Genomic DNA, 17,306 nt, shown 5'->3' with positions numbered 1-17,306 from the left:
CTCTGCTGTCTTTTAAATTTTCAATTAATTAATTAGTTAAATTTTAAGGTATTCACTTTGCATCCTGCTCACTGCTCCCCTCCCAGTCACCCCCTCCCACAATCCTTCTCCATACCCTCTCCCCTTCTATCCTCCCCCATCCAATCCTCTGAGCGGGTGGGGACTCCCCTGAGTATCCCCCCCACCCTGGCATTTAAAGTCTGTGGGAGCCTAGGCACTTCCTCTCCCACTGAGGCCAGACGAGGCAGTCCAGCTAGAACAACATATCCCACATACAGGCAACACCTTTTGGGATAACCCACATTCCATTTGTCCAGGGCCCACATTAAGATGGAGCTGCACATCTCCTATATATGTGCTGGGATGCTTGGGTCCAGCCCGTGTTTGTTCTTTGGTTGGTAGTTCCATCTTTTGAGAGCCTCAAGGGTCCAGGCTAGATGACTCTGTTGGTCTTTTTGTGGAGCTCCTAACCCCTTTACGCCCTGCAATCCTTCCCCCAGTTCTTCCATAAGAGTCCCCAAGCTCCATCCGCTGTTTGGCTGTGGGTGTCTGCATGTCTGAGTCAGCTGCTGGGTGGAGCCTCTTAGAGGACAGCATGCTCTTGTCTGCAAGCATAACAGAGTAGCATTAATAGTATCAGGGATTGGTGCTTGCCCGTAGAATGGATCTCAAGTTGAACTGATTATTGGTTAGCCATTCCATCAGCTCTGCTGCATCCCCCATACATTCTTTTTGTAGACAGGATAAATTTTGAGTTGAAAGTTTTGTGAGTAGATTGGTGTCTCTGTCACTCCACTGGGGTTCCTGTCTGGCTACAGAAGGTGGCCTCTTCAGGTTCCATATCCCCAATGTAGTGAGTCACGGCTAAGGTCACCCCCATTGATTCTTGGGTGCCTCCCTTATCCTAGGTTTCTGTCTTGTTCTAGAAATGCCCCCACCTCCTCACCCCTGTCAGTTGCGGATTTCCATTCATTCTCCTGGCCATTATTTGTGTGAGCATTTGCTGTATGTGCTTGGCTGCTCAGGGGAGCTAGCGGAAGGTGTCGTGTTTAATCTGTCCTTTACTCAGTGCCACATGTCTGGTTGATCCTGCAGTCTCAGTTGTCCTCAGAACTCACTAGAGAAAAATAATCTAGCCCAGGCAAGGAGTCCCATCAAAGTGGTCCTGCTGGTGTCCGTGCCTGTTCTCCACCCTCCCCTGACTCCTCCTCTCCTCCTGTGCCCCTGTGTTTATTTATGAAATAGTCAACTGATAACTGTTGGGGATAAAGGAAGGGAGCATAAACTGAAAGAGTTGTTGGCAGCAGCCTCTGCATTGGGAAAATGCAACAGTTTTATGAGGAAGATGAGTAATTTCTTCAGCCTTGATGGGAGGCTTAGAACATTTGATACCGTATTAAATACACCTCTCCCACATTTGTGACTTTCCTCCTACTGATAAGTAGTTAAGAAAATCCCCCAAAGATATTCCTGCATTTGTTTGCAAAGTCAACTATGAATAAGGGCCCCTGTCTTCCTAAAGTGCAGAACAGAAATCTGTGAGTGTCCCTTAATCTAGAAGTTCACTCACTACTTTTTTGGTTTTTGTTTTGTTTTGTTTTGTTTTTTTGGGGGAGGAGGGAAAGATGTTTGTTTGAGTCGATGTATTATTGTCAAACCCAGGCGGGTTCAGGCTTAGAACAGCTCTGCCTCAGTCTTTCCAGTGCTAAGATGATGGCCGTGAGCCTCTACAACCAGCTTCAGCCAGTGCCTTAACTGCTGATACTTGTCAAAGCAGAAGTCTAGACTGAACTTTTGGGGTCAGACTTCAGTGGAAGCCTTCTCTTGATAAGTTGTCTTTGCTGCTATGGACATTCAACTGGGATTGGTCAACAGACGCTTAAACATCTGGTCAGCTCTGCCCTTTGAGCACTGTTTTATAGACAACCCATCAAGATTGATTGGCCTTCTAACTGAATTAGCCAGATGTGTGGGCATTGTGTGTCCTTTCCTCAGCCTTCTCCAATGTTGTTAGATGGAAGCAGACATGTGATTAGCGTGTTTGAAGATGCTGTGGTTTTAGTTCATGAACAAAAGCTGCTGCCTCCTGCAGACTATGGCTGTGCCCCAGACGTCAGCAGTATAATTACAACTGCTGAATTTAGCCTAGACCTGAGCTTGGCTTCCTCAGTCTCAGCTGTCCTTAGCAAGAGGGGGAGGGGAGGGGAGGGAAGGGGAAGGGAGGGGAGGGGATTCAAGGCTTTTGTGTAGTCGCTCTAAGCTCTGCTGTATCCAGGGCATGCTGACACCTTTAGAGGAAGTATGCTGGGTTATGGGGAGAAGGAGGAATAGGGCTAGTCTGAAACCCCCCACAACTTCAGAAAACTTGCCCAAAATAAAAGAGTGAGCTGAGCCTCTGGCCCCTGGTGCCATTACATGCCAGTCAAAGTGTTATCTACATGTGCAAAGCCTCACAGGTTTGCAGTGAGCTATGACTTTCCCTTGACTGACTCCATATGTGCCATGTGTTTGGGTGCTCATTTCTTTGGTTATGCACTTCCTTTCCTGATCACACTGGCCTGTATATTTTCCTCAGAACAAGCCAGGCATTTCCATGTTGCCAGTAGCTCTGCTGGCATTAGTATTCTATAAACAACTCATCTGGTATGTCCAAACCTGCCCTCTTCCTATTGTCCTCCACTCTCTATGCTTGGATGCCATTGTTACCATCCATCAGCTTCTACAAGAAGGCACTATAAGTAAGTCTAATGCCTTCTGCTTCAGTATTTAACAAGCCCTGTCTGTCTGAGGAGTTCCTTTCTCCACTGTCATCTCTCCACTGTCACCCCCTTACCTTAGTTCAGACTTTATAACAAGAACACTATAGCAGCCATATTGTTTGTCTCCCTTCTTTATGATCTCCTTCAACCCAGCCTGTGCCCTGCAAAACACATGCTCCCATGCTCTAAAACCTTCAGGGCAACACAGATGCCTCACCCAGCATCCTTGTACTCTGCAATCCACCGTGAGTGCTCTGCCATCCCGTCTCTAAGAAAAGATGCAGGGATAGTGGTTTGCTTTGAGACTGGAGCTGGTACCTGTTGGGCCCTGGGAAGCTGCCTGGGAACTGGAGCTGTCTGCAGGGCCTTGGAACCAATCATGTTCTAGCAGTCTTCCATCTACAAGCTTCCTCGTTCATTTTTCCTTACTTCTCCTGCTATCCAAGATCTGCTTATCCTTTGAGCGGCAGCTCCTTATATTGTCTTTCAGGTTTTTTCCTGGTATGCTTACATGAAGAAACTCACTTCTCACTCTCTGCAAGCTTAAAATGTTAATAGCTTTTAGTGGCACAGTGGTGCATACCTTTAACTTCAGTCCTAGCACTTTGGAGGCAGAGGCAAGAAGATCTCTGAGTTTGAAGCTTTATACTGTTATGTGACAGTGAAGTATGTAGATCAGACCTTGAGTCTGGTCTACATACATAAGGATGAATTCAAGGACAGCCAGGATTACACAGAGAAACCCTGTCTCAAAAAAAAAGAAAAAGAAAAGAAAAAAAAAGTACTGGTTTTAAAGATTACAGTTAAAGCTTTGCAAACCAAATCCCCATACTCCTCCTTCTTGCACCCCTTCTCTTGGCTCCTCAGATTCTGCTGCCACCTGTAGCCCAGGCCAGGTTACTATTGAAGGAAGACAACCCTGCCCTGCTCTGTCTGCTGTAAAAGTAAGATAGCCAGCCCCTACTCACCCCCAAATCCACACATATTCACAGGTGGCACTTGGCGTAGGATGGACTGCTTAGTAATGGTCAATAGAGGAAAGATAGCAGTAGCTGTCATTCATTGAAATCTTACTGCATGCCAAGGCTTTCAACTCTAAAAAGTTGACACTTACCATCTAAACATTTCGCATGTGTGTAAGAAGGCACCAGACTGTTCAGGAGCTTGCACAAGGTTCATCCTTGTAGGTGGCAGGATCATCGTATTATATTTTGATTAAGTTCTCATGAGCCAAATTCCACAGTCAACAGCCTCCAAGCTTCTACAGGGTAAAGTAGGTGCCAGGATGCTGGTTGGCTGATGGGTTGGTTAAATGGATCAGTGTTCCTCCCGTTGAACTTGCCTTCAGGGTTAAGAGGAACTTGGCTGAGTGTCTGTAGCTTATGCCAAGAAGTATGGATTTTGTCTCATCTCCTAATGCCCAGCTGTACACAGACATGTTCCCTCCTACTCAGTAACAAACTGCCTGGAACTCTTTCTTGGCTCATATTTACAAGAGAATGTGATAAATTCCGTATTGATCCCTCCTGTTCCACTGTAAATTTTGCAAAAGATGATTAAATAGAGCAATAGAGTCTGCAGGCATTGTGGCTCAATATGTTGTGGACTGGTATATCGACCTCCTCCATCCAAAGGCAGCCTGCGCCTATCCCTGCTGCCCCAGACCAGTAATTAAAATCCTGTGAGACTGGGATTTAAAATCCAATCATATCCCTGAATCAAGCCTTCTAGCCTCCCCATGTGACGAGTGCAATAAGGTAACGGCAGGAGCATGTTTATGTCTGTGCTGAAGCAGTCCCCATAGGGTGGGTAAGAAACGGAGAGGTGGGGAGCCCTGCTGGCTAAATCACTTCACCCTGACACCATGGCAACTTGTAAGGCAAGCTGCAGGTACATAAACAAGTCCCAGCCAAAGACCACAACTCAAGCTCTAAGAGTAAAAAACATCAGGCTCGAAATTCACAAATCCGGTTTCACTTGTATGCTCCTATTCCCACAGTCAATGTGGTTAGTTTCAGTGAGTGATTTGGTCCTGATTAAGCTACTTGGGGAGTTTGGTGGCCAGATGTGTATGAACCCTTTCCACCAGGACCCTTTGACTTCATCTGAAGTGAAGCTGACTTTCTTGTACTAAGTCCTGCAATCAAGGCACAGACTACTGTTGGAGATAGGTGTGCCCACCTCCACCCTGCAGGGTCAGGAGCTCCCTAGCAGCAGAGACATCGTCTTACTCATTCGTATCACTGCATCCCTCATACCTACCTGGCACAGACAGACAGACAGACATATAAAGGGCTCTTACAAAGTGCCTTAGTGTGAATGAGTAAATAGTTAATGTTAGGTAATATTGAAAAATAGGGCCTGGCTGGAGAGATGGATCAGTACTTGCTGCTCTTGCAGAGAGGACAGGTTTTGAATTCCAACACCCACATGGCGGCTCACAACCATCTGTAACTCCATTTCCAAAGGATCTGACATCTTCTTTTGGCCTGTGTAGGCACCAGGAAAACATGGTACATAGACATACATGCAAATAAAATACCCATTTACATAAAATAATAATCTAAACAAAACAGTAAACTGTGACATATCAGTGTACACTTAGCAAGTAGCTGTCCATTCAGTGCATGAGCACTTCTAGTATTGTGGAATTTGGCTAGGCCATATTCTACCTTCATACTTTCTGATGCTTAGCAGGTCAGCCATGGAATGCATCCAAGGGTCTGATTATTAACCTCCCATTTCTGCACTGTAGCAGGCATAGTCTCTGATTTTTTTTTTCCTCCAGATCAAACCACCAACCAGTTCCTTGAGCCATTTTTCTCCCATGGCTTCTAAAGCTTTTTCTACACCAGTTGTGTTTCCCAGAACAGTCTCTCTATTTTGTCTCTCTTCCAAAAATCTATGACTCCTCGTTTATACTTCACCTCTTTAGTGTCAGTCTTCTGTCGGAAATATTTGGAACCCTTCCACCCTAATTACATCTGTAGATTTAGTGAGTAGCCCAGCCCCGTAATGTCCATATCAGAAATAAACATGCTGAACACGACTAAACCTGCTTACTGTCACTGGAGACTTTTCTGATCTTTTACCCCCCCCCCCCGGGGTCTGGGTGCCTATTAGTCCCTGACTGACATTCCTTATGTTGTTGGCATCTAGCCCACACTCCATTGTGACCACAAGCTTTTCCAGAGACATCCCATCAAATGTCTGATGAAGTCACCCATTGCCCTAAGTACCTGCCTGAGCTCACAGGTAATCCTGATACAGATGGGACCCATCAGGTGCCCAGCTGTCACCACCTCTTTCTAGTGGTTCACAAAGCTCTCTACTGATATGTTTGCTTCTAGAAATGAGGCAGCCTGTGGAAAGTTTATGATCAGATGATTGCTTTTATCACTCAGAAAACGAAATGACTAAAAGACTATTTATTTTGCTACATTTATTTATTTGCAGTGTGTATGTATGCACACATACATGCACATGCCACAGCGTACTTATGGAGGACAGAGGACAGGACAAATTGTGGGGATTAGTTTTCTCCTTCATCGTATGAGTCCCTGGGCTCAAACACTGGTAACGAGGCTTGGTGGCAGGTTCCTTTACCTACTGAGCCCAAGAACTCAGTTTGTCTTCTGCTCCTCTCAGCTGGGACTGTGGTTTCTCTTCTTCCCAGTCCAGTGGTGCATAAGGGAAGGGGGCCAGTCCGTCTCCTCATCCCTCTGTCCAACATTATCAGTTTCTCTCTCATCTGCCTCTCATCTGTCTCTGCTGCTTCCACTGTGTGCCAGTCTTTGGCCTGTTTGTTAAGTGGGATTGAATGGAGTTTCTGCGGAAGGTCATGAGGAAAGTAGCCTTATGTCCTCTAGACTCCAGAAGACAGTGGAGCCCCTCTGGCTGGCAGTGGTGGGGGCAGCAAGGAGAGGTTTCTGGGTGACGTCCAGGAAGTTGAGTTACTGTGGCTCACCATTTCCCTAGCCCAAAACAGGAACCCTGAATGGGAAGAAAGGAAATTTTAGGCCATACCCTTTCTACAGAAATGTTTGTTCCCAACTCATGTTGAGAAACTCAGCTGTCTTGCTGGGGCCTGAAGCATCTAAGAATGTTGGAAGGGAAGGAAAAAAGATGTCTTTCTGTCTTTGAGTCATTGGGCCTTTGGTGACACTTTGAGGTGGGATGGAGGAGCAGAGCTAGTTTCTTTTAAAATTTTCAAACATTTATGAAAGAGATTTGATTCCATGTTTTAAATCTTAGCTTTCCTGTTTGCCTGCTATATGACCACAGGCAAATTATTTCAACTCTGAGCCTGTTTTCTCTTCGGGTAATGAATTATTCAGGCACAGTATGAGACTGTGTACCCAGCAAATGTTAGCCCCTGCTCTTACTCTTCCAGAAGACCAGACTGAAAAATGGGAAAAAAACAATACCTCTCCTGCTCTCTTCACTGAATTTCTAAGGATTAAACCCATGGGTGTAGCCAGTAGAAAATGCAGCACAGAACACATACTTATATCTACTCTTGGCTAAGGGTATATATTTATATAGACCTGCCTGTAAGAGTTTGCATTGTGTGCTCATTGCAGTGGTCATCGTGTGGTGCATAGAGGACACTCTAGATAAGACCTCAGACCCGCTCACTATTCCTCCTTTGTCACTCTCAAGTCTCAGACTCCTGCCTCTGTCTGGCCTCAGGAGTTAAGGAGACTGGCTGTGAGAACTGATGTGTAGCAGTCCACAACCTGAAAAGGGAATGCAGAGAACAAGAACCTAGAGAGGAGATTCCTGGCTACTGACCTTGAAGAATGTAGGACCTTGGTAATCTGGAAGACAAGGAGCAAGGCTCTGGGCTCAAGGAACTGTTCAGATACCATGTCAGAGAGTGGCAGGGAATACACATAGCTGTTTCACCATCTTTCTGAAAGCTTCCTTGATAGGGAGCTCACTACCAGAAATTCTAGTCTACATGGGCACCTCTAGTCATGGAGGACATCTTTAATAGTCACCAAAACTGCTCACTGAAGATAGTAAAGAGACTGCCAACGTTGTGAAAATCAGGACAAAGGGAGCAGGGGGCAGAGGCAAATGTGGAAAGGAAGAGTAGATAAGAAACCTTTTACAGAGATCATTGTCATCTTTTGTTCAACCATATTCAAACTTTCTGTCTTACTCAGTCTTCATAAAATCCATAGAAGTTGTACAGCAGGCACCAGCAGAGATAGCAGCCAGCCAGCAGGTGGTACTCCTCACCCATCTGCTCCAGCTAGTGGGGGGAAGTGTTTCTCCTCTTCCCACCTACAGGATAGAGTAACATCTATGAAGATGAGTCAAGACCAGTCCAGAGTCTAGAGGCTCTTGCTTACCAGGAACAAGGGGCAGGATCACACACTTGCCGTCAGAAAGGCTGTTCCAGCAGAGCAAACAGCTATGTTCAGTCACCATCAAAATATAGCTCCTGAGAAGACAGTTTTTCCTGGCAAATAAGTGCATCTGTACTGGGCCCTCTGCTGGTGTTAGCAAAGTGGAGACAGTGTATACCGATAGCCTCTAATAGGAGGGTCCTTGCAGGAAGACAGACAGAAGCTATGGGAGCATAGATGATGGTACAACCTTTTGCTGAGTACTACCCCATCCTAAAACAGCCTGTGGGTGGGCAGTCAGGAAGCCTTTCTGGAGAAGATGACAGACTCAGTCTTAAAAGATGGAGTTAGTGGAGCCAGGGGATGCCCTATTCAAGATGCAGTAGAGGGAAATTCTTCGGAATTGAACGAGCTCATATGAGGGTCTTTCCCATTTGGAGTGTGTGATTATGTCCAATCAGTGGTGGATGCTAGAGCAGAAAAGGGCTGCTCCCTAGACACCAGCGTGCCAGGTCTCTCACCATCACCCCTTTCACTATCTCACCTGGGTGAAGGGATCTCAGCCAGCCATGGTTGCACCAACCAGCACCATGCACAACCAACCACCCCTACCCTACTTTCTGGGCCCGATCCCTATTGACAGATCCCCCAGAATCTGAAGGAATTCAAGACAAATGGTTAAGAGGATGGAGTTAATAAAATTTGAAAAATTGAGGCCTGTCACTCCACTAAACTTTTTTCAATACCACTGACAGAAACATATTTCCCCAATGAGTGACCTTCCACAGCTGTAGCGGGCAGGCGCAGCCGTGCTGCCAGGAAGCTGGGCTGCTATTTATCAAATATTATAAGCTGGGACAACTAATCTGGAGCAGGAGAGGAAGGAGGGGTCCTGCACCACACTGCCTAGGGTGCTCCAGGTGTTTGCCCCAGCCCCAGACAGCCAGTGGGAGGTGACGGATGGCCTGCGATTAGTGCTCCCACCTCCTCTCAGCCCTCACACTTGCTCCCAGAGGCCTGACCCTCTAGACCAGCTGCTTGGCCTGGAGGGGCCCTGGGTGGGAGGCAGAGGGAGGTCAGGCCAGGGCACGGGCCATCCTGATGCTCCCGGAGAGGGCAGCAGGGTGAGGCCCAGCATGGTTATTTATTGGAGTGTAATGGTTTGTGGCCGTTGGTCGTGAAGGTGAAATCGATCAGTGGTAGAAGTCAGGTTCTATCAATTATTAGAGCAATTAGTCAAGTCAGAGGGAGGGTATGAGGCTGGAGGAGTAATATTGGATGGACATTATCCAGGTGCCCCCCGCCTCAGCCTTCCTAAAGTGGGGGCACATATGCTGCCCTGAGAACCTTGGAGAACCCGACTGGTTTCTCCTGGTGAGTAGCCTGACCTAAGAGTCTTCTGGACTGGAGCCAAGGCCCAGCACTGTAAAGGGAGCCCCTGTGCTGACTGGCCCAAGTGCAGAGTTGTCCTACCTGTCCCCACCCCATGCTTTATGAGTAGTGACATGACTCCTGCTAGAAATTACTCAGTGGCCAATGTTTATAGCACACATTTTTCATTCTGTAAGCAAATATAGATCACTGACAGCACTTGTTTGGAGCAGCTAATCTCACCCTCTGTTCTTTCTTCCACTGCCTTCTCACCTTCTTTCCACACCCTGCCAGCCCCAGACCCCCACCCACCCATTCCTCCCTGCCGTTCTCCTGGAGATCTCTTAATCCCCATTGCACAGAGCACATATTTAACAGCAGTACTCCCCTCCTGGCATGGAGAGAAGTGAGAGGCTTCTCCATTAGTCCCTTGAGGCTCCTGCCGAAGCTGTGCTATAGGAATGAGAGGACTTCTGTCTGGCACTGGCTCCTAAGACCTTGCCAATCCCATTGAGTACCCAGCACCCAGAAAGCATGGCCATGCCAAGAAAATAAGCCCCATAAAGACGGAAATGGGTCCTTCTTTAGCTCTGTGGTTCTTGTCTGTCTGCCTGTCCTTCAGCACCGCAGTCAGTCTGCCTGTGCTGTCATGTGCTCAGGTCCTCCATAGCTCTTAGAGCACTGAATTTATGTTAGACTCAAACTGAAAGGAGACCTGCTTCTTAAAAACAGGAAGAGGTGTCTGCAAAGACTGGTCACAGGACTGAGGTGAGGATTTGAGAAGAGGTCTTAAAAAACTCAAAGGAAACAATGGACAAATTATAAAGAACAACAATAGCAGATTCCCAGCACTCAGGATAACAGGAGCCAATCAAGTTCAAGGATAAGGTGGGCTATGTATTAAGTTTAAGGTTAGCTGTCTCTAAAGCCAAAAACAAGATAAGCATTGAGAGAGCTCATGGGTTAAAAGCCTACACGCCAGGCAGCTCACAACCACTCAACACCAGCTCCTATGCCTCTGACCTCTGTAGGCAGCTCCCTCCTTCCCTGCCTACACACACACACACACACAACACACACACAACACTAAATCTCAGGGATGGGGGAGTATATAAGGAAGAAATTGCCCAATGGCCTTGTCAGTCCCCATCCTGCACACAGATCAGCTGCCACTGCATCACTCACTGCAATGTCCAGTGAGTGTCAACTGATCTAAAAGAAAGAATGAGGCTCTGTTTGAGCATCTTAAAGTCTTAAGGACTAGAAACAGTAATGATGGTAAACACTCACATACTCATTCCACCGGGCTTTGCAGGAGAGGACAACCTTACTGGCTGGTACTCAGTAGACACAAGTACTGAGGTAGGAAGATCCCTTCTTGCACCTCCAGAGACACTCTTCCTCCCTGGAGGGATTTCAGCAGTGGTGCATCATTGCCACTCTGTTGAGGGTGTGGAGGATTGAAGTTAGGAAAACCTGGGCCAGGGTGGACTTCTGGCTCAGAACAATAGGCCTGCTGCAAATGGTTGCACTTGAGTCCAGTTTCCATGTCTGTATGTTGGAGATTTTGATTCCCCAGTGTTGAAAATGTTAGATGAAAAAATAAAAACATGCTAAGTGTCAAGCCAAGAACAAATGCAGTTGACTCTTGTTACTGTCACTCCAGGGCATCTACTAAAAAGACATGAAGCAAACAAACCGGAGTTGGGCATGGTGGTGTACACAGCTAGTCCCAGTAGTCTGAAGCAGGAATGGTTGAGCCTAGGTATTCAAGGCCATTTTGAGAGAGAAGCACCTGGGTGTGGCTACTTAGTGGCCCTTACCTGTTAAGCGCCCAGAGTGCTATATGAGGAAGATCTTGAGTTCAAGATCAGCCTGAGCTATATATAGCAAGACAGTATCTTAGGAAAACAAAAGGCAAACACAAATATAACAGACTTGAACTGTTTATTAAATAGATAAGGAAACATAGTATCTTCACAGAACAGACTATTATCCAGCCATGCTACCGCATGAAGGAACCTTGGAAATATTGTGCCATGATAGAAGCCATGCACAATGGCCATATATCACACAATTCCAGTTATATGAAATACTCTCGAAGAGAGAAAGTCAAGTGTTTCGGGGGGAGGGGTTGGTTGGGCTTTTCGTTTTGTCTTATTCTTTGTTTTGTAGGGAGTTGATAGTTGGTAAGGGATTTCTTCATGGGAAGTGGGTAAATTAGATGTTGGTAATAGTTATACAACCTGAGATTAAACACCAAATGTGTGCTTTAAAACCACGGATTTGGGGCTCGGGAGATGGCTTACCAGTAAGAGCATTGATTGTTCTTCCAGAGTACCAGGATTTAATTCCTAGCATCCATGTTGTGGCTCACAACTCCAGTGACACCCTCTCCTAGCCTCTTCATACCAGGCAGCAGGATGCTAGTGGCCTGGGAGTGGATTCAGTAGTAAAGCACTTATTTAGAATATGTGAGGCCCTACTCCCAGCACTGGTTAAAAAAAAAGAGGGTGCAATAATTTATGGTATATGAATTCTATTAATAAAATAGTATATTTATATTTATTCCTGATCAAAAACAAGATCATATGTAGTCTTTTGGGGTGGGGGCAGAAGACGTTGTTTTGTTTTTGTTGAGACAGTATCTCAGTATGTAGCTCAGGGTAGCCTTGGCTGCCCTGGATCTTCTGTCTCAGTCACAAAAGTGCTGGCATTAAAGGTATATGCCACCATGCCTAGCTTAGTTTTTTCTTATTTAAAAGTCTGCTATGCCCCACCTCCTTCCCCCAAACATGCAAGCTCTTACTGAATGTTTACTATCACTGCTAAGTTATGGAATCGAAGGAAGCAGAGCTTCAGTGGGGAGTTTTATAATGTGAGATAAATGTTCCCAGAGGCAGTTTTGGAAAAACTGACTTTTGTTTCTGTCCACGGTGATCAGTACCCACACTGAGTGGGTCTCCATTATGCTCTAATGGCAGTGATTAGTCTAAACTCCCCTTAGCTTACGTACATTTCTCTAGTAAGAAAGGAATACAGGAAATGCTGGTACTTACTACCACAGCTGCAGTTGACGTTGGAAGGCATGCCTGTGAGGCAAGGCCAGCTCTGTCCTCAGGCTCCACTGCTTCGGGGTTTGCAAGATAGCTGGCATTGGTTAGGGTTATGGTTGGGAAGTAAGAGAGTTGCCCAGAGATGGACTGTGGGAAGGAGAGTCTGGCAGCACGGAGAGTGAGAAGAGTCTTTGTCATTCTAAGCCTTGCCAAGTACACACCATATACTAGCTGATCTGTGCCAGCATTTAGAGGGTAGACTCTGACCAAGTAGCTCTCAGCTAGCCTTTTTCTCATGCCCAAGCTCTTTGTCCTCCATACATACCCTCTTTATCAGCAAGCCGGACAGAGCCAAGGTCCTGAGATGCTCACAACTTCCAGAGGACGTAGCTGACTCAGGTTAGCAGGGAAGAGAGAAGAGCTGGGTGTGGTCACACCTGTAACCTCCCTCCCCGACACACACACACACACACACACACACACACACACACACACACACACGTATACACTGAGGAGGCTGAGTGAGGACACTTGCTTTGAGTTTGAGGCAAGCTTACTATATATAACAAGTGCCAGGCCTGCATAAGGAGACTCTGTCTCAAAAAAGAAAAATAAAATAAGGAGAAAAGACCAGAATAAGACCTTGAAGTTCCTATTCAGGCTCTTCTGTGTTAGAAAGTAACGCTTTTATATGACCTTGTGAATGAGAGTCCCTTTGTATGCAGTTATATTGGGAAAATGCAAACATTTTAGTGACTGTAAGTAAGTATATATATGAATACATGTGCTGGCATTGTGTTGGGTATATGAATTTATGAATTTATTTGCAGGATTTTGTATGGGTGTGTGTGGGGGGTGTGGGTGTGGGTGTGTATTTTGTAGTCATAATAGTTATAGAAGGCGGCCCTAGTATCCTGATCTCCATTAGGAAAGACCACATATTCTCCTTCCAGAGTAACTTGATATGTTTTTTCTGTATTCCTTCTGCAATCTCATAAATTTCCATGGAGATTCATACTGAAATTGAAGTGCTCACGACACCTGTAGGTAAATACTGAGGACCCACTAATCATTCATGTATCCTCTGACCATTTATCCTTCTTTTTCTGCCAGGAGCCAACCCCCTTCAGAGGAATGAGATGGGACACACACCTCTGGATTATGCCCGGGAAGGGGAGGTTATGAAGCTTCTGAAAACTTCTGAGACCAAGGTGAATAGAGAGAAGGCTGTGTGTATGCTATGTACTATGTTCATGTAGTTCCCTCAAAGAGGTTGCAAAAGGGCATTAGATCTCCTGGAACCAAAGCTCAGACAGTTGTTAGCAGCTATGTGGGTGCTGGGAATAGAGACCAAGTCCCCTGCAAGAAAAGCCAATGCTCTTAACTGCTGAGCAATCTCTCCAGCCCCATGACCTTCCACTTTTTAAATTACTTCAGGTTCCACACCTTTGTTTTCTGGCAATTGGTCTTACTGCATGGTACTCCCAGAGTAAGTTATCAAGACTAAAACAAATGCAGTTAACTATAGGATATATAGTAGGTTCTATACAGGAATGACCCTGGAATAGGTGTCATTCTTGATTCTTTGTTCTTTTTCTAGCCTGCAGATCAGCTGAAGTGCCTTAAGATAACCCCAAGTGCTGGGATTGCAGGCATGCATCCTCAAGCCCACCCTTGATTATTGTCTATCTAAATTTACACTTAGCCCTGGCCAAGGTTTCTGGTTATGACTATGGAGAGGGAGAGGCCCAAGCCATTTGCAGCTTTTGAGAATTAACTTTTTTTTTTCTGGTTTCTTGAGAGGGTTTCTCTGTGTATCTCTGGCTATCCTGGAACTCACTCTGTAGACCAAGATGGCCTCAGATTCACAGAGATCCACCTGCTTCTGCCTCCCAAGTGCCAGGATTAAAGGTATGCACCACCACCACCTTGCTGTCATGTTCATTTTTATAGTGATAGCCTTCCGGCTCCTTTTCAGCAGAAGGTAGCAGCCAAATGAAGTTTTGAATGAAACATGAGTTTCTTAGGCCTTCCAACAACATCCTTCCTCACCGTAGCTCTCTCACCATTACCCTCTACGTGTATGCCAGAGTCTTGCACACAGTCTAAGTAACAGATGTCTCCATCCAAACGCTATTTTCACAACCAAACTTTCAAACTTCCTAAACAATCAGACTAAGGCTCATATCTTCTACAGCAACAGAACTTACCTTTTGGGCACATTTGTGTAGAATCCAAGAACCAGAGTCACAAATCTCAGACCTGGCAGGAACCTAGACAGTCATCAGATCTGTGATGGGAAATCTTAAGAAAGCAAAGCAAATGAGTCAGAGGGAGATGGCCCTGTTCTGGTTGAAGGGAAGATAGCCCCGAGTATTACCCATGCATCACACACGCTCTTCCCTCCTGGCAGCCCCTCCTGGCAGCTGCGGAGAGGGCGCTGTCGTAAAATGAATATAAATATCTGAAGTGAGAATCTGCTGGCTTGTTTTACGCCTGTAGATGCTGGAGCTAGGGTTATGATATGACATGTCGTAGGTCCCACACTGAGTTTGCATCAAAACTGAAACTGTCACACTTGGCCACAAGGCAGGACCTGGCCTGGAATCCTGGGCTTCTCATCCCTTGTCTTTGCTCTTTCTAACACTGAGGTTTTGTCCAAAGAGATAATTCGGTGTGACAGGTCTAACCTACGAGCAGATACTCTGCCAGTCTAAGACACCAAAGGCTTGGGTTCTTCTCAGAAACCTCAGTGAAGCTCCAGGAAAGAAAAAACACTGAACTGAAGAGTCTCTGAGACTCGGCTGGCTATATGAGTGCATAGCCATCAGGAGAAGCCGGACTGTGCTGCTTGTAATCATCCAAATTTCAGTGGTTTCAACAACAAAGGCTTGCTTTGCCTTTTGCTGATATTTGCTGTTGCTGGGGAATAAGGGTAGGCTCTGCTCAATGAGGGCACTCAGACCCCACCTTTAGAGCACACTCTCCCTCCACCCCACCCTACCCCACCCCCATTTGCTGGTTGCTTGCCAGAGGGAAAATATACTCTGAAGTGTCTTAAATTTTCAGTTAAGAGCTGACAAGGTAGCACTTACCTCACAAGCCCAGCAACCTGAACTAGATCTCTAAAACCCAAGTTAAGGTGGAAGGAGAGAACCAACTCCACAAAATTGCCCTCTGACTTTTACAGCCATGGCAACACTCCACAGCTGACTACTCAGCCTGGAAGTAAGACCCTTTACTTCCTATAACTCACTGACCAGAACTAACCATAGGATCCCATCAAATCAAAGGGGACAAAAGAAGTAACCCTACCATACTTGAAGACAAGGAGAGCTGGAACCACTTAGTGATCAACCTTACTTACTCTTTGTCTTAGGATAATTTCCTCAGAAGGAATGGGCTAAGAAATGGTAGCTAGCTTTTCATAGCCCGTCCAGATTGGTCCTTGGACCCAAAAGAGCTACTACATTCAAGGGGCTGTTGTTCCCCTCCCTGTGTTCAAATTGCATGCCCTACAACAGCTGCACCACCATCCAGGTCAACTTCCCCACATGCTCTGATGAGATAAATTTCTGCTGGTTCCAGATAGCCTCGGTACTGTATCCCCTCATCTCCTCTCAGACGGAAGGACAGCACTACACTTGCCAAGAACACCTGTGGTGTGTCAGGTGGTCTGACATAGGACAGGTACTGGTTCTGCAAAGATTTCTTTCAAAATGAACAAGTATCTTAGCGTCAGCACACATGATTAGAGCCACTGAAGGCCACTTAACAAAGTGGTTATCTCAATATTAGCCTAGTAGCAAGGCTAGAACCAGAGTGAACAACCTCATGGCTGGATTCACCTGTGCAAGGCAGACCCTGCTCGAGCTCCAAGGACAGACAGCTGCACATGCTCAGCAAATGGTGAGCCCTCAGAATCTGTTTGTCAAGGACTGCAGTACTGTGGCCAGAATGCTGTGTCTTGAAAAGCAGAAGGCAACAGGAATATCTGGCTGACGAGGAGAGACTGCTCACTCCAAAGTGCAGGAGTGGCTCTCAGTGTGAGGAGGAGACATTCAGTGGCAGAGCTCTTGCACAGCAGAAGGGCTTGCTTCTGCGGGGAGGCAGAATACCACTTGGAAGCTTGGTTCCGTAGCTTCACAGCTGGAAATCTGTTCCCTGGTGTCAGCTCTGTGCCATCATTCAGTTGAGACCCCATCCATCCTGAAGGCCAAGCACTCTCTACCTGTCCACCTCATTGCTCTGCTGTCTACATCGCCTTTGAGTAGATTGTCCCATCTCTCCTTTCTCTTCTGCTTGTTTTCACCAAACTGCAAAATCTACCTCTTTCTGGTAGATTTTCATGAGAAAAGCACTGCTTTAGACTGGCGCTCCATCTCCAGCTGCCCCCTCAGAGTTCAGGCCCTATTGTCAATTGCAGTGACTCAAACTTGGAGGCCACTGAGGTCCTGGCCTGAGGTAGTGTCTCTCCTGGTTGTGTCTTTTGTGAGTGTCTTAGGGTTTCTGTGGCTATAATGAAAAACACTGTGGTGACCAAAATCAACATGGGAAGGAAAAGGTTTATTTTGTTCACAGTTCCATCAAAAGCAGTGAGGGCAGGAACTCACGCAGGACAAGAACCCTGAGGCAGGAGCTGATACAGAGGCCATGCTTACTGGCTGGTTCAGCCTGCTTTCTTAAAGACCCAGAACCACCAACCCAAGTATGGCACCGTGCACAATGAGCTGGGCCCTCCCTCATCAATCATTAATTATAAA

At 46.3% G+C, this 17,306-nt stretch overlaps 1 protein-coding gene across 1 annotated transcript in view; it reads left to right on the top strand.

Moving 5' to 3' along the window:
- The window catches only part of Clpb (ClpB homolog, mitochondrial AAA ATPase chaperonin), a 124,035-nt gene that overhangs the window by 73,314 nt on the left and 33,415 nt on the right, over positions 1-17,306 (top strand). The window contains exon 6 of the mRNA XM_028781529.1: positions 13,657-13,754. Coding sequence (XP_028637362.1) covers positions 13,657-13,754 — 98 coding nt within the window. The remainder of the gene's footprint in view (positions 1-13,656; positions 13,755-17,306) is intronic.

This window comes from Grammomys surdaster, unplaced genomic scaffold (genome assembly GCF_004785775.1).
Source record: "Grammomys surdaster isolate TR1022 unplaced genomic scaffold, NIH_TR_1.0 458, whole genome shotgun sequence".
NCBI classification, from domain to species: domain Eukaryota; kingdom Metazoa; phylum Chordata; class Mammalia; order Rodentia; family Muridae; genus Grammomys; species Grammomys surdaster.
The sequence above is the reverse complement of the archived record's forward strand: the minus strand, read 5'-3'. Positions and strand labels throughout refer to the sequence as shown.